At 34.8% G+C, this 22,491-nt stretch overlaps 2 protein-coding genes across 2 annotated transcripts; both read left to right on the forward strand.

Annotated features, from left to right (window-relative positions):
- The first annotated feature begins 1,461 nt into the window (after positions 1-1,461).
- Positions 1,462-9,545, forward strand: LOC105720144 (olfactory receptor 52A5). Its single transcript, XM_064365569.1, has 2 exons — positions 1,462-1,499; positions 6,468-9,545. The coding sequence occupies exon 2, from the start codon at positions 6,528-6,530 to the stop codon at positions 7,476-7,478; it is 951 nt and encodes a 316-aa protein (XP_064221639.1). The 5' UTR covers positions 1,462-1,499; positions 6,468-6,527; the 3' UTR covers positions 7,479-9,545.
- Positions 9,546-16,389: 6,844 nt separating this feature from the next.
- Positions 16,390-17,346, forward strand: LOC105720039 (olfactory receptor 52A4-like). Its single transcript, XM_012456350.2, has one exon. It carries the CDS (start codon positions 16,390-16,392, stop codon positions 17,344-17,346), a length of 957 nt encoding a protein of 318 aa, XP_012311773.2.
- Positions 17,347-22,491: the final 5,145 nt, after the last annotated feature.

Here is a 22,491-nt window from a genome sequence, read left to right on the forward strand (position 1 = left end):
TTTGTAAGGCACGAATTATTTTTTCAACTGTTAAATCAAGTTTAGCCTAAAACTGCCTGTTTACATATTTTAATTTTGGTCTAAGGGTTTCTCTATATATTGTGAACTATAACAACCGGCGGTATAAACAGACTGTAGCCTAAACTGGTGCCAATCACTGAGTTTTGGCCAATCAAAAGTAGACAACTGCTTGAACCATGTTCAAATAAGGCAAACGTCAACCTGTAATCAATTCAGTTGTTTCGGTACCTCACTTCTCTTTTCTGTTACCTCAGTTTCCTTTTGCTGTCCGTAAATGTTCCACCACGTGAGTGCGCTGGAGTCTCAGAGCCTACCCTGGCTCAGTGGGGTTGGGGGGTGGGGAATAGGGTGACGGTGGGAGGGGAGATGCCAGATTTGCAAATTGCTCAATTAAACTTTTCTAACTATGTAATTTTTGGCGCAGGAAGACAAGGCAGGAAAAAAAAGTTTGAATAAAGACAGTGACATCGATTTGAGACAAATTTTACAACCTTCAGAAAACATACACTTTCTCCATGGTTATCTTGTTCCCATGACTTGCAACTGGGGAAGAAAACAGGTTTTGCAGAAATAGGCCTGTGGGCTGTGGGTACAAAGTTATGCTTAGGTGCCTTATCTCGGAAGGAGGAGGCTATGCTGGGTCTGCTTTAGCTAACTGCAGGCAATTTAGGCTGGAGGAGTAGGTTTCTTGCCCCTCTTCTCTTTATAATTTTTTTGGGGGCCTAGTCTTAAAGCTTATTATTTATTCTAAATTAATTTCTATTCTATTCTAATCTTTATTTTTCCTCCTCATTATGACTGTACTAAAATTTTTGAAAAATACATATCATTGTGTCAGAATTCTTACATGACTGGGACAATCTGAGGAGGGCTGGTTTGGATATAAGAAAGATTTGTGTCAACAAAGTCGATGCATGAGAGGCTCAGAGAGTGAATGTGATTGGGGCCCTAGGTACACTTTTCAAAGTCAGCCTCTTTCAAGAACCTAATGAGAAATAATTACTTACCATATTGCAATTAAATTACAAAAATATTTATGTAAGTGTCTGCCAGCATTCCTCTACACTGATTAGTTTGAATATTTCAAGATGTTTTCATTTCCCTTTATTGAATAATTATTTTTCTAAATAAGTGCTGTGATGACATTGTCATCATGGGATACTGACATCTCTTATGGATTTGTAAAAGGGAATTCATTTTGGTTTCAAGTCCTGAAGAAATAGAGTCTTTTTGCTTCCGTTTTGGATTTTTAGATACAGAGCCCAATTAGATAATGAATCTTCTGAGTTCTTAACCATATTCTGCCTCTTGTTTCACTCTTATCCCAAGTGGTCCTCAAAGCTGACCAGAGATTTGTGAGACCCAATCCCAAAGGGATCTTTTATAGTACAAAATGCTCAGGGTTCACTGCCTGAAACATCAATTAAAAAAAAAACTATACTCTATGGCTTCTGCTTATATGGCCATTGATATCACTGGTAAGTCTTTGACCTTGAAATTCTGCATTGTATTTGGGAAAATGGAGAATTCAGTCTAAAGAGAACATATATCTCCTGTGATTCAATAGGCCAGGATGATACAAATGCAACAGAATCTTAAAATAGTTGAGTATTCAAACTCTAAAATGATGTCTCAGATATCTCATGCTTTTCAGAATATTTATGGATCAGTTGATGAAATGCTGGGCAACGAATTTTAAAGTGAGAGTTACTAATGGAAGGACATATACAGAATGATTATCTGGGCTGATAAACAAATGGAAATCTTACTTGCTAAAAGCCAAGAAAATTTTACATGCCTAGACTGGGGAAGATTTAGCAGAACTGCTCACTGTTGTCATCAAATATGTGAAGTTATTTCAAGGGATGAGAAGGATGAAGTCTCATAGAATAATAGCTGATACCATCAACACATTTTTGTTTATTTCTAAATATTTGAAATGGATTATGTCATATAATTTTTATAATCACTCTGCAATGTGTCTCTTTCTACTTTACCAATGAGGAAACTGAGGTACTTAGAATTTCACAACTGGCTCAAGGGCATATAAAGCCAAGCAATAGCAGGTCTAGGAGTTGACCTCTCTTGACTGACTTCAGGTTCTGTAGAATTCACTGCCATTATCTATGACTGGTGTCTATTATTAAAATGTAGATTTCAGACCTTTATGAGAAATTAAGGGGGAGGCAGTTTGGGGCTTTATATAAAGAAGACCTAGTTGACACTGGAAGCAGTCCTGCCATGTGGCACACTATCTCAGAAAAAAAAAAAAGAGAGAGAGAGTTTTCTGTCATGGGTGGGTTTCAGGCAGAGTTCAACTTTAAAGATGACATAAAGAGATGAGATTTTTGATATTATAGATAGTGTGGATTAACTCTAGCAAGGAGTATAAATTTATATTCCTAAATCCTTTAGTATTTTTAGATCCTGGGAATTAGCTTGTATCAAAGTGGTAGTTATTCAGGGTTTATTCACACAGCCAAGATGAAGTTTCTAGAGTGTTTACTTTGGGTCATGAATTTCAAGGGCTTCAGAAAGCTTTCTTCTTCCTTTAAACATATGCGTATTTGTGCAAACAAAGTTGTTCCCCAGGCTGCCTTTTCTTAGCCAGTCCAGTAATTCTCAGTCCAAGAACGTTTTTTGCTTCATCTCTCAATTTTACCCTTACATCATGGCAGTGAGTGCTCACAGATTTTGCTTTGTTGTAAATCCTTCACTATTGTCACATTACTTTATAATATCCCATCCGGACTATCACAGACACCTTTCTAACAAGATCTGACTATGCCCTAGCTTTCATTCCCTTAAAGTCATTTGCTAACCTGCTAGCAGATATGAGTTTTAAAAGGCCAAAGTTCTGCCCTACCACCTACAAACTTTAAATTACTTGGCTTAAAATAGTAACTTTATATTTGATTATTTCCTTTTACATTTGCCCAACTACTATTTCTGCTTATGAACTAATTTACCTAGTAAAATAATTATTGATATGTATTCCCAGCATATGTTTCGTACTTCTGTGATTTTATACAAACTATTTTGTCTTTAAGGAATGTCCTTCTCTATCTCCTTTATCTGGCCAATATCTACTGGAGAATTATTTCCTTCGATAACCAGTTTTATTCTGCCCAGTTTGATTAAAGATATATAAATTCATCAATCTTCATTTAATTAAGGGCTTATTTTCCCCTCTAATGTGAAATCTTACATTATAACCATTAGCAACCAGAGATATGTCCCTCTCCATGCATCCAAGGGACGTTTGGCAATGCCCGAAGGCACTTTTTATTGTTGCTACAAGGAAGTGCTACTGGCATTCAATGGATAGGAGCCAGAGATGCTGCTAAACCTTTTACAGTACAGATGATGTCTCCCACAACAAATAATTTATTTGGCTTAAAATGTCAGTCCTGGGATTGAGAAAACCTGCCCTAGAAAAATGAATTAGGGCTAATAGAAGGTGGAAGTGGAGGTGGAAATAGAAATGGAAATGAAAAACTATCCAGAAGAAAGGTCATTATTTTCTGGACAGGATCTGTGGGCTTTTTGACTGAATGCATGATTTTCTATTTTATTTACTTGCTATTTTGTTCACTTGCTTCATCATCTCTTTTTGCTGTCTTTTCTCTGACTACTCAGTATATACTTTGTCAGAGCTTGAATTTGTATGCTACCTTTCAAGGAGTCTCCAGCTCAACTATTACTCATGTGGCCCTGTTAAATTAAAACAATATTTCTGATAAAGGCAATAATATATATTTTTGAGCCAAATCAGAGATTGTTATCCAGAATATGTGTCAACAAAAAGAGTCAAACTCTGTAAAATATTTGAAGAGATTTATTCTGAGTCAAATATGAGTGACCATGGCCTGGGATACAGTACTCAGGAGGTCCTGAGAAACATGTGCTCAATGTAGTCTGGGTGCAGTTTGGTTCTAAACATTTTAGGGAGACATGAGACTTCAATAAAATACATTTAAGAAATACATTGGTTAGGTCCAGAAATGGGGGCTGGTTCCAGGTTATAGGTATATTTAAAATTTTTCTAATTGGCAATTAGAAAGAACATCTAGGTTGTAGTAAGAGGTTATAAAGATCAAAGTTTTATCATGCAGATGAAGCCTCTGGGTAGCAAGCAGGCTTGAGAGAGAACAGATTGTAAATATTTCTTATTAGACTTAAGATCTGTGCTGATGTCAATGCTGGAGAGATATAATGAGGCATGCCCATAGACCCCCACTCCTCTTCATGGCCTCAACCAGGCTTTCAGGTCAAATTTTAGAGTGCCCTGGATCAGGGGAAATTCCATTTAAATGGTTGAAGCGACATAAACTTTTATTTTTGATTTACATTTGGATGGTATGTTGTTCAAAAAGTGGACATACATTAAACAGGTAGCATATAATAAATGTGTTCTGTAATGTGTGTCCTATACCTGTGTAGTAAATTAAAGTGATAGGGGAGTAATGCCTACCAGAATCTTAACAATCTCACTGACGAAAATATTTTGTATATTTTTACATCACCCAGCCTGATGTAATTGCACTCTGATGTATATTTCTCATAATCCTTATTTATTGAATTATATTTATAAAACCTTAGAGGATACAGATTTGCTTATTTTGTTATTTCTGGGTAAATACAGCATGAAATTTTGATCCAAGTATATTTACTTATAACAAGAAGTTTTAGGCTTTCATTAACATAATCAACTTATTATGTTAATCTCATAAGTTAAGAATGATAAAACAATGTAAAATATTAAAAGTTCTTAACTGAGTAAATGATATTTAACACATATTTAATAAATGGTACATGCTACTTTTTGAAGTCCGAACATTCAGCAAAATGTAGATAACTAATAAATATGAAATAAATAAATTTATCTTTGTTTCTCAATTGCTTCAAACAATATTTGGATCATAGTGGATACTTAATAAATCTTTGTTACTAAAAATCATTAAATAATAAACATCTAATTTGTCTCTTGGATAAGTTTATTGAAAGAAAGAGATATTTTTGCAATTACAGGAGATAAGTTATACGTTCTCTTTAGTGTCCCAGAAACAATCTAAGTATATCAGGGGAAAAAGAAAAAAAATTAAACAAATAGACAATTGAAAGGTGATGAGGCCAGTAGGATGGTGAGATGTTTTTTGTTGTTGTTAGTCCCTCTACTGTCTTTATCTATTTCACAGTCTACCTACATGATTTCAGAAAGTGAGTTTTGCAATTACTAAAAGAAAATACAGATAATATGCAAATTATTCAATATTTTACATTTTTTGTGGTGGAAATATTTCTTGAAGCAGAGATTAATTCAGACAATAAAAAGCGCTTTAAGTTTGGATGATGAAATGGCAAAGTCACTCTACACTGAAACTTGTCCCCTGGTAATAACAGAGATAGGAGGCTCTGGAAGCCTGGAGTGTTACATGTTGGCGTTACCAGTGAAGGACAGAGACAGAAAAGAGGATAGAAATAGTCCTATGCAAAATAATGTGGCAAAGAAATTCTTCACCTCTACAGAAATCATTGTATTTTAGTGGTTAGAAGATGTATAGATGTATAAAGCTTTAAGTAAAGAAAAAGAAATAACATTTCTTAGAGAGTTTCGTGTGATTTCAAGTTGTTAAGAAGAGATGATTGTTCAGGCTTATAGAGATAACGATGCCTATTTCCAGGTAATGAAAAATTAGAGGGCATAGGTTGGCACTTGATATTAAATACAAGAGATGTGCACATGGCAGAGCATGGTAGAAGAAAACAAGCTTTGATAGGAATTGCTGAAGTAAAGATCCACAAATCAAAAATAAGGAATTAATTTTGTTGGTGAACCCACAGGACAAGGTATAAGATATATGATTGGGTTTTGAGAAGACATTGAAAGTTTGGAAAATTAGGTGGAAAGAATTTTCACAGTCTATATGAGAAGAATCAGACTATGAAAAAACTAACCTGAAAAAAAAAAAAAACAGCCAGTGAATTGCAAAAGTAAAAGACATTTCAGTCAAACTTGTCTTTTGATTATGATCAGAAGACATAATCACTGTGTATCTACCAGCACTGTGGATCTTTTCTTTATGGCTAATAAAGATAAAGTCTAGTTTTAAAGTTCTTTGCTCTGCATTAATTTTTTTTTTTAATAATTTCAATTGTTAGGTCACAGAGAAAGCACATATGATGAGTAGCAAATATAAAATACTGTTGACCTAGTAGTCATGAACCAGAAAGAAGCCATTTAATCCATTTAAATTTGCCCATTGAAAATGATTAAGGCATAGAGAAACAGAACCTGGTGTTTATCTTTCAGTGACTTCGAAAAGGAGACATAAAATTAGAGAGGATTAATTAGAATAGAAAATGTAACATGATACACTCCTAATATAACTAAAATATATTTTCCTAAAATAAATTAACATATATTTTATTTTTAATTCATCAAGGCTCAACAGAGAATAGAAGATGAAACAGCAAATCTACTACTTGATTCTGCTGAACAAATCATGCTGACATTCAATGGCTCAGTCTTCATGCCCTCTGCGTTTGCACTAATTGGGATTCCTGGTCTGGAGTCAGTGCAGTGTTGGATTGGGATTCCCTTCTCTGCCATGTACCTTACTGGTGTGCTTGGAAATTCTCTAATTTTAGTTATAATCAAATATGAAAGCAGCCTCCATATACCTATGTACATTTTTTTGGCCATGTTGGCAGCAACAGACATTGCACTTAGCACATGTATTCTTCCCAAAATGTTAGGCATCTTCTGGTTTCATTTGCCAGAGATATCTTTTGATGCCTGTCTTCTGCAAATGTGGCTTATTCACTCATTCCAGGCAATTGAATCAGGTATCCTTCTGGCAATGGCCCTAGATCGCTATGTGGCCATTTGTAACCCCTTGAGACATGCCACCATCTTTTCCCAGCAGTTCTTAACTCATATTGGATTTGGGGTGACATTCAGGGCTGCCATTCTTATAATACCTTCCATAGGGCTCATCAAATGCTGTCTTAAATATTACCGAACTACAGTCGTCTCTCACTCTTATTGTGAGCACATGGCCATTGTGAAGCTGGCTACTGAAGATATCCGAGTCAACAAGATATATGGCCTATTTGTTGCTTTTGCAATCCTAGGGTTTGACATAATCTTTATCATCTTGTCCTATGTCCAAATTTTTATCACTGTCTTTCAACTGCCCCAGAAGGAGGCACGATTCAAAGCCTTCAATACATGCATTGCCCACATTTGTGTCTTCCTGCAGTTCTACCTTCTTGCCTTCTTCTCTTTCTTTACACACAGGTTTGGTTCACACATACCACCATATGTGCATATCCTCTTGTCAAATCTTTACCTGTTAGTCCCACCTTTTCTCAACCCTATTGTCTATGGAGTGAAGACCAAGCAAATTCGTGACCATGTTCTGAGGGTGCTTTTCTTCAAAAAAGTAACTTGATCATTAGTGACTCTTAGAGAGATTCAGGATTGGTTCTGAGTAAAAACTAAATGTAATGAAAGTCACAGATAAGCTTCTCAAACCACTAGCTCAACACATACCTGTAATTCTAGCTATGCCTCACTTTTTAATATTTGCTTTGAATGTATATTTTGATAAATTTGGAATCATTTATCTACTTTTTCTGAAATGCTTATCAATATAAAAAATATAAAATCAGTAATACCAATGTCTGCAACATACAACTTATGTAATGCAACTAATGACCATAAACACTGAGGAATTTACACAGGAGAAAATGCAAACAAAAATTGAAAAATATTTGGAATATTCACAAATATCACTTTTAGGAAAATAAAATCAGTGATCTGGACTTACATATCAAGTATCCTTCTGGAACCACACAATTTTAAAGATTTTTACCTAATTTGAGTTTTACTCAAATTTGTAAGTTTCTTTTGTAATTGAACGTACAGACACATTCTGTTACCCACTGAAAGCATCTTGAGTACAAAAACTGTATCTTATTACCCTTTATCAGCAATACAGAGGACAATCCTTGAGATTTCTTAGAATATAAGTAAAAATGACATTGAATAATGAACAAAATAAACATTTTCTTTGTGTCAATTAATGGTATTCAAAAGCAACACATTTGGAGGATCTAAGGTAATATTCAATCTTACCCTACAGAAAACCTGCATGCTAGAGATTTTATTCCAATATTATCAGGGTAAAACAAAGGTAAAGACTTGAAATAATCATTATGCAAACCTGAAATAATATATTAACTAAACACAGAACTGGCACATAAGAAACCGCCTTCTGAATAGAGGCTCTAGTAAAGACTTAGAACCAAACAAATGATTTTTATTTTTTTAAGACTCAAGTTGACAGAGTCATCTGAATCACTAATTTTGAAAAGATGCATGGTCAAAGAAAGAAATAATATAGTAAAACATTCTGATGTAAAAAATCATACAATTCAAGAGCAAACAGATGCATATAATTTTGGGGAAAATCTTGTCAATGATGTAGAAATAACTTTGAGTGATAATGTTTGTTTTTTAAATAAAGTTTATGTAAACATTAACTATACTTAGAAAAAAATCAAAAATACAATGACAAAAGGTAAAACAACATGTTAGCTGATAGACAGACATATTAAAAATTGTTGAATTAGATAAGCAAAGCTTAATAATTAAAGTAATCATTTTAATTCCAAATTAGAGCATTACATATTTCACTAGTTGTGGCATCAATAATGCAGAATGTATAATTAATGAGGAGTCATTCTCCCAAAAGAAAAAAATTCACAAATATATGAATTCTTTCAGAAAAATTAGTGTACATGAAGGATAAAGAATGAAGATAGTATGTGATATTCCTAAATCCGAAACCAAAGCAAGCAGAATATGATGATAACTATAGATTAATCATGAGTGAATGAAAAAAATGCATTTCAAAGTATCTGGTATAAAAATGCACCCAATTATTTAAATGAAAAGAGAAAAAACACCTATATTAGAAAAAATCAACTGAAAAGAAAAATTTCAACATAGGTCTATCAGAAAAAAACTGCATTGTATATCCTAATGAATACACGGTTTTATTCATTCTCCAGAGTATGAGGAAAAGCAAACAACAAAGATCTTTAAAATGCACATCACATAAAGGAAAAAAATTAAATGAATTTATGTCATAATTAGACTGGATTAGCATTTCAAACCATTTAAACCTGTAATTAATAAAAAGGACAATTACGGCTCATCATAATATTACTAGTTTCTATAACAATGTTGACCCTGTCCAGTGTTATCTGCTAAAGAAACCCCAGTCAGTCTGCTGAAGCATTCTCCACATGGAGAACAGCACCTGGTCCGCTGATTTCAGATAGGTCCCAGTCAGCACACAGATCTCTATGGCTTCTTAGTTGCCTTTTGGTCTTCTTTCCAGGTCAAATTTGTTCCATGCTGAAGATCTGGGTTCATATTACCTTTTTTAAGGTATAAAAGAGACTTCACCTCAAAATAAAGTTGTGCACATAGTTTCTGAGAATCTGCACCAGGCATCGGATATTGATTATCTCTGGAAGGAGGGTGGGAAATATTGTGGAAGTGAAGAAGAAGTGTGATTCAATTGTATTGAACTTTCCCTCAAGAAACAGTGTGACGGGTTACATAGTTTTTTAGTTATTATGCTATATGTGCATTTTTTAATTGTATAATATATTTGGCAAAAAATGATAAGTGAATATATTCCTGATGTAGTACTTGGCAAACAACTCAGTTTAACAGAAGATAAGCAGGTTTTTTTATATTCACAGTAAAAATATCTCCTGATGTATTTTAGTTTCCTTAGCAAATATTTATTATTTCATTCTTTAAGAACTATGATTAGAATTTAGGATAAGGCAATGTTCATGAAGGCAATGACCATAAAGGTACATCGATGATAGACTGGACAGGAAAAATGTGGCACATATACACCATGGAATATTATGCAGCTATCAAAAACGATGAGTTCACGTCCTTTGTAGGGACATGGATGAACCTGGAAGCCATCATTCTCAGCAAACTGACACAAGAACACAAAATCAAACACCGCATGTTCTCACTCATAGGCGGGTGTTGAACAATGAGAAGACGTGGACACAGGGAGGGGAGCATTACACACTGGGGTCAGCTGGGGGGAAATAGGGCAGGGACAGTGTGGGGTGGGGAGTTGGGGAGAGATAGCATGGGGAGAAATGCCACATATAGGTGAAGGGGAGGAAGGCAGCAAATCACACTGCCACGTATGCACCTATGCAACAATCTTGCATGTTCTTCACATGTACCCCCAAACCTAAAATGCAATAAATAAAAAAAAGGTACAGCTCCATTTCTTACATTCAAGTGTATATTCTACGTGTAAATACGATCTTTGTAGAATTTTTAAAACTTCATTATTGTCTTGTTTTTTCAGCTACAAAGAGAGCTATGTTAAATTTTCCTACCCTGTAGATTTTTCTTTTTTCCTTTGGGGATTGATCAATATTTTCTTTTCTTTTTTTTCCTTTTTTAAACTTTATTTTTGGTTCAGGTGGTATGTGTGTAGGTATTTTACACAGGAAATTGCATATCACTGGGATTTGATGTACAAATGATTGCATCACCCAGATAGTGAATGTAATATCCAATAAGTAGTTTTTCAACCCTCATCCTTTTCCCATCCTCTGACCGTAGGTAGATGCTGATGTCTATTGTTCCCTTCTTTGTGGCCATGTGTACTCAAAGTTTATCTTCCACTTATAAGTGAGAACATGTGTTATTTTGTTTTCTGTTCCTGCATTAATTCACTTAGAATTATGGCCCCCAGCTCCATCTATGTTGCTGCAAAGGATATGGTCTCTTTCTTTTTATGCCTGCATAGTATTCCATAGTGTACATGCACTACGTTTCTTTTTTAAAGGAGCCCACTATCGATGGGCATCTAGATTGATTTCATATCATCACTATTATGAATATCATTGTGATATACATACAAGTATATGCATCTTTTTGGTAGAATAATTTATATTCCTTTAGGTATATATCCAGTGATGGGCTTGCTGGGTTGAATGGTAGTTGTGTTTCAGGTTCTTTGAGAAATCTTCAAACTGCTTTCTACATTGGCTAAACTAATTTACATTCTCACTGACAGTGTATAAGCATCCTTTTTTCCTCTACAACCTCACCAGCATCTATTACTTTTTGGCCTTTTAATAATAACCATTCAGGCTGCTGTGAGATAGTACTTCATTGTGGTTTTGATTAGTATTTCCCTAATGATTAGTGATGAGCATTTTTTCATATGCTTGATGGCCCCATGTATGTCTTTTTTTGAGAAACATCTGTTCATGTTCTTTGCCTATATTTCAATGGAGTGGTCTTTTGCTTGTCAATTTGTTTAAGCTCCTTATGGATTCTGGATATTATTATACCTGTCTTGGATGCATATTTTGCAAATGTTTTCTCCTATTCTGTAGCTTCTCTACTTACTCTGTTGATGGTTTTCTTGTGGTGCAGAAGCTTTTTAGTATAGTTATGTCTATTTTTGTTTTTGCTGCAATTGCCTTTGGAGCCTTCATCATAAAATCTTTGCCAAGGTTGAGGTCCAGATAGTATTTCCTAGATTTGAGGTCTTACATTTAAGACTTTAATTCATCTTGAGTTGATTTTTATATATGGTAAAGGATATCCTATTCAATAAATGGTGGTATGATAACTGGCTAGCCATATGCAATCTTCTGTAACAGATGCAGAGGATTGCATATGGCTAGCCAGTTATCCCAGCACTATTTACTGAATAGAACATCCTTTACCAATTACTCATATTGTCAACTCTATCAAAGATCAGATGGTTGTAGGCATGCTGCTTTATTTCTGAATTCTCTAACCTGTTCCATTGGTCTATGATTCTAATTCTGTACCTGTATTAGGTTTCTGTAACCTTTGAGTATAGTTTGAAGTCACATGGTGTGACTCCACGACTTTGTTCTTTTGCTTGAGATTGTTTTGGCTATTCAGTCTCTTTTTGGGTTTCGTATGAATTTTAGAATTTTTTTCTAATTATGTGAAAAATGTCATTGGTAATTTGATAGGAATAACATTGAATCTGTAAACTGCTTTGGGAAATATGGCAATTTCACAATATTGACTCTTTCTATCCATGATCATGAAATGTTTTATTATTTGTTGCTGTCATCACTGACGTCTTTGAGCAGTATTTCTTAATTCTCATTGTAGATATCTTTCATTTCCCTTGTTAGCTGTATTTCTAGGTATTTTATTCTTTTTCTGGCAGTTAGAATGGAATTGCATTCTGTATTGGGCTCTCACCTTGGACGTTGTTGATGTGAAGAAATTCTACTCATTTTTGTATACACTGATTTTGTATTCTGAAATTTTATTTAAGTTGTTTAGCAGTTCTAGGAGCTTGTGAGCAGAGACTATGGGGTTTTCTAGGTATAGAATCATATTGTGGGTGAAGAGAGATAGTTTGACTTCCCCTCTTCTTATTTGGATCCCTTTTGTTTCTTGTTTCTTTTTATTGCTGGATTGCTCTGGCTGGGACTTCCAATACTTTGTTGAATAGGAGTGGTGACAGTGAGCATCCTTGTCTTGTTCCAGTTCTCAAAGGGAATGCTCCTAGCTTTTGTCTGTTTAGTATGATGGTGGGTGTAGGTTTTTAATAGACAGTTTTTATTATTTTGAGGTATGTTCCTTTAATGCCTAGTTTGTTGAAGACTTTTAACATGAGGAGATGTTGAATTTATGAAAAGACTTTTCTGTACCTATAGAGATAATCATGTGGTTTTGTTATAGTTCTGACTATGTAATAAACTGCATTTCTTGTTATGTGCATGTTGAACAAAACTTGCATCTCAGGAATAAGATGTACTTGATCTTGGTGGATCAGCTTTTTGATGTGCTGCTGGATTTGGTTTGCTAGTATCTTGTTGAGGACTTTTGCCTCTATGTTCATTAGAGATATTGGCCTGAAGGTTTCTTTTTTCCTTGTGTCTCTCCCAGGTTTTAGTATCAGAATGAATCTAACATCATAGAATGAGTTAGTGATTAGTCCCTCCTCCTCAATTTTTTGGAATCATTTTAGTAGGATGAGTACTAGCTCTTTTTATACTTCTTTGTAGAGTTTGGCTGTTAATCTATCTGGTCCAGGGCTTTTACTAGTGGGTAGGTTTTTTATTAGTGATTCAATTTTGGAACTTGTTATTGGTTCCAAAATGGCCTACTTAGAATTTAAATTTCTTCCTGGCTCAATATTGAGAGCTTGTATGTTTCCAGGAATTAATCCATTTGTTTAGGTTCTCTGGTTTGTGTTTTTCTGCATCAATTTATTTTACATAAGAAAAAAGAACGAAGTGAAAAAATATACGTATTTTAAACTAAACTCTATATTAAAGATATTTAAGAGTAGGGAACTTCTTGGGATCAAGAGATTGTTAAAAAAAAAAAAAAAAGCCTATGATATACTTTTCTAGGAAGGCCTGTCTTCCTAATTTTCTGTCTTTTAAAATAGGACAAAAATCATCTGTGCATAATTGATTTTCTTCCCTTTCTCTTAGTAAGTCTTACTCCTTACAGGGATTACTGTACTCTAAACCCTGTCCTGCCTACCACTTCCAAACACACTCCTTCTTCCTTGGATCACTGAAATGCCTTCTGGAAGTCCTTTGATTGTCAAGAGTAAATCTAAGATACAATATTTGTTTTGTTTTCAACTCCCTTTCCTTATCAAGCATACAATAAGGCTGTCCAATTTGCTCAGAGATGAAATGGAATCTCAGTCGATGGATTGCCTTATTTTAGTGTCCCTTTTCTCTGTCACATAGGTGAGAACAATATAAACCCTATCTCTGCAGCTCTGAGAGACAGGAGCACGTTTTACTAACAGAAGATGCTTCAATGCTGCCATCTCCTGGCCATATGCCAGGCCCCCAGGGGATTGAGCAAGAAGATAACCCTTAGAAATGGCATCTATTCCTCTGGCTTTAAATTTCCATCTTCGCCCCAGGGAAAAGACAATATCTCTCAGGATTAGAGAGAGGCTAATGAATTAGAGAGGTAATCAGGGAAAATTATGTTACAAGCCACAAATATTTCATAGCTGGGACCAGCAAAGAGCAACCTTTCCCTGTGCCAGTCACTTCTCACGGCTGCTTCTGGAAATTGAGTAAGTTATAGTTAGGAATGTGTACAGTTCAAGTGGAGGTAAATAGTACATCTTGAAGTACATGTACAGTTAATGAATGTAGACTCCAGAAAAAATCCAAATCGCAAACATGAAGAGTATAAGTATATTTTTGTTAGAGTCTGACTTTGAAATTCTATGAACTACAATTAAAGAATTGTAATGATGAAGAATCTGCTTTGGAAGTTTGAAATGTTAAGGGCAGTTAGGATCCCACTATTGGAGAATTAATTTAGATCTGCAGATGTTTTACTTGAAAAAGAGAAGGATCATGAGTGTGTAGGGCAGTCCAAACTATCCCTCTGAAGGTTCAAGTCTATGACTGTTAAAATGAATTGACAGAAGACAAATTAATAGGAAAAAGACATCGAATTTTTATCAACATGCATCAGCATGGAGAAATCTAAGAAGAGTGATTACCTAACAACTCAATTAAGTATAGATGCTTATATATCCTTCTTTATAGAGGAGAGGAGAAATTGAACGGAACCTGAGAAGAGACAATAGTTTGAGATGAAGTTCATCTGGGCTCCAGGTGTGGTGTTTAATTTTCAGTGTCTTCCTCTGTAATATGAATTTTAATCTTTGCTGGTTAATTAATTTCAGGGAAGGGATTGAAGGCAATTGTGTTCCTCTTTAGGGGTCTGGTTTCTAGGTAAATAAGGTAACTTCGGAGAATAAACTCATCCCATGCTTTAGGAAAGACAAAGAAGTGAAAGACAGGAAAGGTTGGAGGATGTCAGAGAAACCCTGAGGTTCCTTCTTTAGTTCACAGTGTTAAAGTGCTGTATGTAGGGATATTGGTTTTCTGGGCTCTAACAATATAATGATCTCCAAAACATTCCAGAGTTTAAATCTGTGATTATTATGGTGACTGGGAGCCAGGAAAGAACACAGAATAGTATTTGGATGTGATGACTTGAGTTATGGAGAAATATTAGAAATGCTTAGCACACCACTTATAAAACTTATAGATCACCTTGATTAAGACCTAGACAATTAATCACTTGCATAACCTCTCTGCACTCACATAAAAGAAAAAAAATTGATGCATAATATTGTGTTATCAGCCCTGCAATTGAACCATAGTTATTTGCTGGTATAGCGTTACTAGAAATTGTTAAGTGTCCCAGCCACAGCCTTTATATTGCAATCAGAATTTTGTATTGGATGCTTCTCTATTTCTGCTGCTTCCCAAGGCATTTCCACCTCAACTTGTTTTTCAATTATTTCCCATGGAATTTCGTGGAGAATTCTCAAATAGTCTCATCCCATCATATTTTTCTTGTGTCAACTTTCCCAGAAGATAAAAAAAAAAATACAGCTTTCTATTTTCCTTCAGCGGTAAGTATCCTGATTTCTATATAAGGGTTATATCTGTTAACTCTGCCTCCATATGGAGATCCAGGCTTCCAAACTCACTTACTTAACCTGACTTCTAACCACTTCAACATCTTCTTCATGGTTCCCCTGGTGACACAACCTGAGGTCCCTCTTCTCCTAAACCAGGTACTCTTAAATCTCCTTAATTTTAAATTTATATATACATATAAACAGTTTAAATTTGTCTTTACCCTCCAATGTGTGAAAAAGATCCTGGTGTGAGAGGTTTAGGGTGCTTATATGAACTCAAGAATTTGTGTATACAACTTGTCTCCTGTATCATAACTGGTATGGTAATACATCAGAATTACGTGACTGCCACTGTCTACTGAATGGAGTCTGAAACTTGCAGCAGTGCCATATCTGAAAACTTCTGGCTAAAGCTAGAATAAATGTTTGTATTTCTCTGTCTAAAATATAATTCCAAATATACATATTTATATTTCTGCTTTCCACGAACAGGTTGGAAGATGAAAGAGAAAATGGAGTTGGGGAAGAAGGAAAGCACCACTAAGCAGGTTGATTATATTGGTCTCTTCACAGATCTGATGTCCAAAAGTCTTCACACTGAGTGTTGGTGGATGATTTGCTAAAGTGCATACTGGTGAACCTTTCTGTGGGTCTCTATATTGGCATTTTTTTCATTCTTTTAAAAAAGATAAGTAAGCTGATGGAGTTGACTCTCCTAAATTCTGCTATTCAATAACTTTGTGATTGGATAAGCATAAAGTATATAAAAGTACAGAGAATCACAGCTTGGCAAACTTTCTTCCCTTTCTAAGAAGACCCCTGAATGGCCCTGCCTATCACAAATGGTACCTTGTTCATGCCCTCTATACTGACATTTACTGGGATCCCCGGTTTGGAATCTGTACAATGCTGGATTGGGATTCCACTCTGTGCTATGTACATCATTGCTTTGATTGGAAATTCTCTACTTTTGATCATCATCAATTCTGAGCCAAGCCTCCATGAGCCCATGTATGTCTTCCTGGCCATGTTAGGAGCCACAGACATTTCACTTAGCACCAGCATTGTGCCCAAGATGCTTGGTATTTTTTGGTTCCATTTGCCAGAGATATATTTTGATGTTTGCCTCTTTCAGATGTGGCTCATCCACACATTTCAAGGTATTGAATCAGGAGTCCTGCTAGCCATGGCTCTGGACCGCTATGTAGCAATCTGTTATCCTCTGAGGCATGCTATAGTATTCACTCAACAACTAGTCACATGTATTGTAGTTGGAGTGACATTGCGGCCTGCCATTCTGGTAATTCCATGCCTACTGCTTATAAAATGTCGTCTGAAACTTTACCGAACCAAGTTAATATCCCACACTTACTGTGAACACATGGCCCTTGTGAAGCTTGCCACTGAAGACGTTTACATTAATAAGTTCTATGGTATCCTTGGAGCTTTTATTGTTGGTGGGCTTGACTTCATTTTCATCACCCTCTCCTATATTCAAATATTTATCACTGTCTTTCACTTGCCCCTGAAAGAGGCACGACTTAAGGCATTTAATACATGTATTCCCCACATATGTGTCTTCTTCCAATTCTATCTTCTTGCCTTTTTTTCATTTTTTAGTCACAGATTTGGATCTTATATCCCATCACATGTACACATCACCTTGTCCAGTCTTTACCTACTGGTCCCACCATTCCTCAACCCCTTTATCTATGGGGTCAAGACCAAGCACATTAGGGATAAGGTGGCAAAAATGTTTTGCTCCAAAGACAAGACTTGAAATATGATTGAAATTATTTCTTCATAAATATAATGGTTCATCTATTATTAGACCTATGAGTTCCAGTCAATGGTTTGGGGTATCATTATGATTGATGAATAAATTAATGTGTCTGTACACACACACACACATATTTTCTGGATACATTTATAGAAATGAAATTGCAGTATAAAAAGTTTGTTATATTAATTTTTTGGTAAGTATTGTCATTTCATTTTAGAAAATTTCAGTAACTCAAACTTCCATAAGCAAAATTCAAGTACACGTTTCCCCATGTTATATTAAATATAAAAAATATATGAGTCCCCAGTTTTATTACTTAAAGTCACATGCTTTGATTTCGAGTTTATTTTTAATTCATACAGGATTTCATTTTTGTGCAAAAAGTGAATTAGACAGCTTAACGGAGGAAACTTAATAAAGAAAATTTTATTTTGCAAAATAGAGTTTGTATTAAGCAATTTATTATCTTTCCATTTTATTCTGTTTCTTTTTCATTTAATATATTGCCATAGCTTTGCATATTTATTCCTATCCTTATTTTCTGTCTATTCTTATACCACCATGCTTTACTAGTTTAATTATTAAAGAGTCATAGAATAGTTCGATGTCCTAAAGAACAAGTGTTACACATCTTTCTGACATTTTGATTGCAGATATTAATTCTGGAGCCGAACATAATTGTTTGTTTACCAATAGCTTATTTTTCTGGAATTTTCCCTGAAGAAAAACTAGATAATAAAGTAGGAATTAGTACTCCCTGAAATGTTTCTTTTGCTTTTGTAATGTTTATAAACAAATGTATGGGATAAAGTACTCACTTTAAACCATATCAGACTTTAGTGAAATTTCCTGCAACAAGCATCTGTTAAGAAAAGTCTATCCTCCTTTTTAAACTTTTCTTTAATGATGTCCTTACACCATCATGATGTGACTTTGTTTTACTCAGTTCAAAGTTATCCAGCAGCATAACACACAAAAATCACTCAATTGGAATAAAAGATGTAAATTTAGGCTGTCATTATCATTTACCTATCAGAATTTAATAATTTATTTTGAGTCTTTAATTTCTTTTCTTAAAATAGAAATTACACCTTTTCTTTCCTCTTGCCTTCCACAAACATCCACCATTTGACACAGCCACCTACAATAGTGTAGGGGATGCTGCCAAAAGAGGTTAAGGGGAAGCACATTACAACCTGCAAACTATGATTCAGAGATGTCTCCATCTAAACCCATTATTCGATCAAATCAGCTTCCATTTGAATGCTTAGGGTCTATGATAATAAAACAAATAAGTATTTCATACCAAATGAAGTAGTGTTTTATAATATGTCAATATTTAAATCTTCCACGTAATTACTGGCTTCTAATTTCTCTATATCTCTTATATCCCCTTTTCTTTTATTTTTAACTTATTTCAAATTATTATTTTTAAGCTTTTCATTGAAGTATATCATACAACTAGAAAAGTGCACTGATCCTAAGACTACATTTTTCTTTTTTTCTTTTCTTTTTCTTTTTCTTGAGCTCAGGTCTCTCTATATTGCCCAGGCTAGAGTGCAGTGGTGCGGTCATGTCTCACAGCAACCCGAACTGTCCAAGCTCAAGCAATTTTCCCATCTCAGCCTCTGGTGTAGCTGGAACTACAGATACATGCCACTAGGCCTACCTAATTTTATTATTATTTGTATAGAGGAGCTCCCTCTGTGTTGTTCAGGCTTGTATAGAGCTTCTGGGCTGAAGCCATCCTCCTGCCTCCACCTTGCAAACTGCTTGTATTACAGTCATGAACCACTGCACCTGGTCATGAATTTTCATATAATGGGCAGATTGAGGCAAAAAAGCATCTAGACCAAGAAACTTTCATAACATGACCAACAGAGCAGAAATTCCTCTTCACTTGTTTTCTTGTTTCTATCCACCTTGGATAACCACTATCCTGATTTCTATTACCAAGACAACTTTGACTTCTTTAGAAATGTACATAAATGAAATATTGCAGAAAATACTCATTTGTTTGCCTCAACTTTATGTTTGTAAGATTTATCTATATGGTTGCACATAAAAATGAGCTATTCCTTCTCATTGTGTTATGATATTAAATTTTATGAATACACTACAATTTCTTTACACACTATATGCTTTTTTACGGGGGGTAGGTAATATACAACAACTTGCTTCAAAAGTAGTGTTGCTGTGAGCATTACTTTACATAGCATTGATAATATATGGCTGTATTTGAAGAAGTATACATATAGAATAAGAATTGCCAGATCATATGATGTTCCTAAGCTTGATATGAATAGATATTGATAAACTTTTTTCTGAAAACTGACTTTGCAAAAAAGTGATTGTACCAATTTGTAAGATTACAGTGGATTTTTTTTGCATTTTTATTGATAAATTATCTTTATAGATATTTATGTGGTAGAGATATTTTGATACATGCATACAATATGTAGTGATCAAATAAGGGTATCTGGGATATTCACAACCTAAAACATTTACCATTTCTTTGTGTTGAGAAGATTTCAAATCTTATCTTCTGTCTGTTTTTTAAGTATGCAACATATTGTATTAAGTTTGCAGTAAATTAACTATTGTTAACTTACTGTGATATTGAACATAAGAACTTAAGATGCCAAGATAAAGAAAGGTTGGGTAATGAGAATGACATACAACTAAGTTCAATCAAAAATTGCTAGACCAGCAATTTTTAAGTGTTCGACTTACTTCATACCCTTGCTAGTATTTTGTATTATCGATCTTTTATTTTCTTGCATGTGTACAGTGGCATCGCATTGTGAATGTAATTCAAACACTTCTATTTATGTCAAAGAAGTCATATATATCATTTCTCACATTCTTTTGGCCTAAACCCAACCACACAGTTACAACCAGGGACAGGAGTGAAAGAAAAATGCAGTTTCTAGATGAGTGACTGTGAGATGTGCTTAAGCTATAGGCTGGTGGAGGTGGAGAGGAATCTATCACTGGGACAGACATGATTCATACTGGGGCATTGCTAAAGACTCTTGCACAGTGCAGTGTTTTTGATATAAAATATAAAAAGAGCAAGACATACTATACATTATAAAGAAATGTTGGTACTTTTGAAAATGTACCACACATCAAAATAACAAGAGTGTAAAATATGACTTTGATAGATGTTATCAGAACCATATGTACAAAATACAAAGAAGTTTAAAAGAATGGAAAGGTCATATTCGATGCTAAGGTCAAGGTTTTTGGGGAAAGACGTGGTTAATGATAAAGTATTTGAGACATTTTTGGAAAACAGATTGTGTGTGTCTATGTGTGTGTGTTTAAGTGAAGATATTTCTCTAAAGGACATTTCTGAAATAATTCAAGCAAAGGCATACAAGAATAAGAAAAAAGGATTCATGCTGTTCAATGAAAAGCAATAAAGTTTAGAACTCAGGATGAGTAAAGACAGTATATACTGATGTAGAAACAAAGAGGTTTCTCCATCAATGTAGAATGTTTGGCTAAGAGGAAGAATCGCAGTAGAAAGCAAACCAGCTTTGAAGTCAAGCACACCTAGGTTTGACTGTCAGCACTTTCACAGACTAGTTTGATGTGTGAAAGTTACTAATTTCCATGAATCTCTATTTCTGTAGTGGACATTTGAGGCAATTAAATCAAATGAATGGGAAATGAAGCATTTAGCAGAGGTTGATAATAAATGCTATGCTCTTGTCCATCCTTTTTTGCTGTCTCTTTGTGTCCTTAAAATTCTGAGGTCCACAGGAAATTCCTTATTTTGTTAATTTATTCATTTAATGTACCAAAGTAGAGATTCTAAGTGCAAGACTAAGGAGAGATCTGTAAATAATGCTGGCACAATTTATGCCCTACCATCATAGACAATGTTTCATGAGCTAGTTCAATTTATTATTTATATTGTTCTCATTCATTAATAGTAACTTTTTTACCAACAATTTTCAATAAATAATGATAAATAGCTATAATGCTGTGGGATCTGTAATAAGTTCTGCTGAAGATACACAGATGATTGGATATAATGTCTCAATAACCTTTTACTCAATAACATTTTACTAAGTATCAAAAGACCACTCAGATGAATAATGTCTGGAGTGGACTCCCAGCAAACTGCAGCAGCCCTATAGAGGAGGGGCCTGACTATTAAAAGAAAAACAAACAAACAGAAACAACAAGAGCACCAATAAAAACATCCACAAAAAAGACTCCGTCTGAATGTCAGCAGCCTTAACAATTGAAGCTAGATGAATCAGAAAGATGAGAAAGAATCAATGAAAAAATGCTGAAAACTCAAAAACCGGAGTGCCTCTTCTTCTCCAAATGATTGCAACACTTCTTTTGCAAGGGCACAGAACTGGGCAGACGCTGAGATGGCTGAATTGACAGAAGTAGGCTTCAAAAGGTTGGTAATAACAAACTTTGCTGAGCTAAAGCAGCATGTTCTAATACAATGCAAAGAAGCTAAGAACCATGATAAAACATTACAGGAGTGACTAACCAGAATAACCAGTATAGAGAGGAAAATAAATGACCTAATGGAGCTGGAAAACACAACACAACAACTTTGCAATGCAACCACAGTTACCAATAACAGAATACACCAAGCAGAGGAAAGAATTTCAGAGCCTGAAGACTATCTTGCTGAAATAAGACAGGCAGACAAGATTAGAAAAAATTGAAGGAAAAGGAATGAACAAACCCTTTGAAGAGATGGAGAAAATGGAACCAAGTTGAGGGGTAACACTGGGAGAAATGACTGATGTAGGTGATGGGGGGAATGGGGGCAGCAAACCACCATGGCATGTGTGTACCTATGAAACACTCCTGCAAGATCTGCACATGTACTCTAGAACTTAAAGTATAATAAAAAAAGAAAAAAGAAAAAAGGAAAACATACTTCAGGATATCATCCAGAAGAACTTTCCCAACCTAGCAAAATAGACTAGCAATCAAATTCAGGAAATACAGAGAACCCTAGTAAGATACTCCATGAGAATATCAAACCCAAAACACATTAATCAGCAGATTTTCCAGCATCAAAATGAAGAAAAAAATGTTAAGGGCAGATATAGAGAAAGGCCCACCTATAAAGGCAAGTCCATCGGACTAACAGTGGAC

Source organism: Aotus nancymaae, unplaced genomic scaffold (assembly GCF_030222135.1).
Source record: "Aotus nancymaae isolate 86718 unplaced genomic scaffold, 86718_ANA_hifiasm-v0.15.2.pri h1tg000059l, whole genome shotgun sequence".
Taxonomy (NCBI): Eukaryota; Metazoa; Chordata; class Mammalia; order Primates; family Aotidae; genus Aotus; species Aotus nancymaae.

What these genes read in the sequence shown, in the direction of transcription:
- LOC105720144 (XM_064365569.1), top strand. Translation starts at nt 6,528, where the DNA reads ATGCTGACATTCAATGGCTCAGTCTTCATGCCCTCTGCGTTTGCACTA.
- LOC105720039 (XM_012456350.2), top strand. Translation starts at nt 16,390, where the DNA reads ATGGCCCTGCCTATCACAAATGGTACCTTGTTCATGCCCTCTATACTG.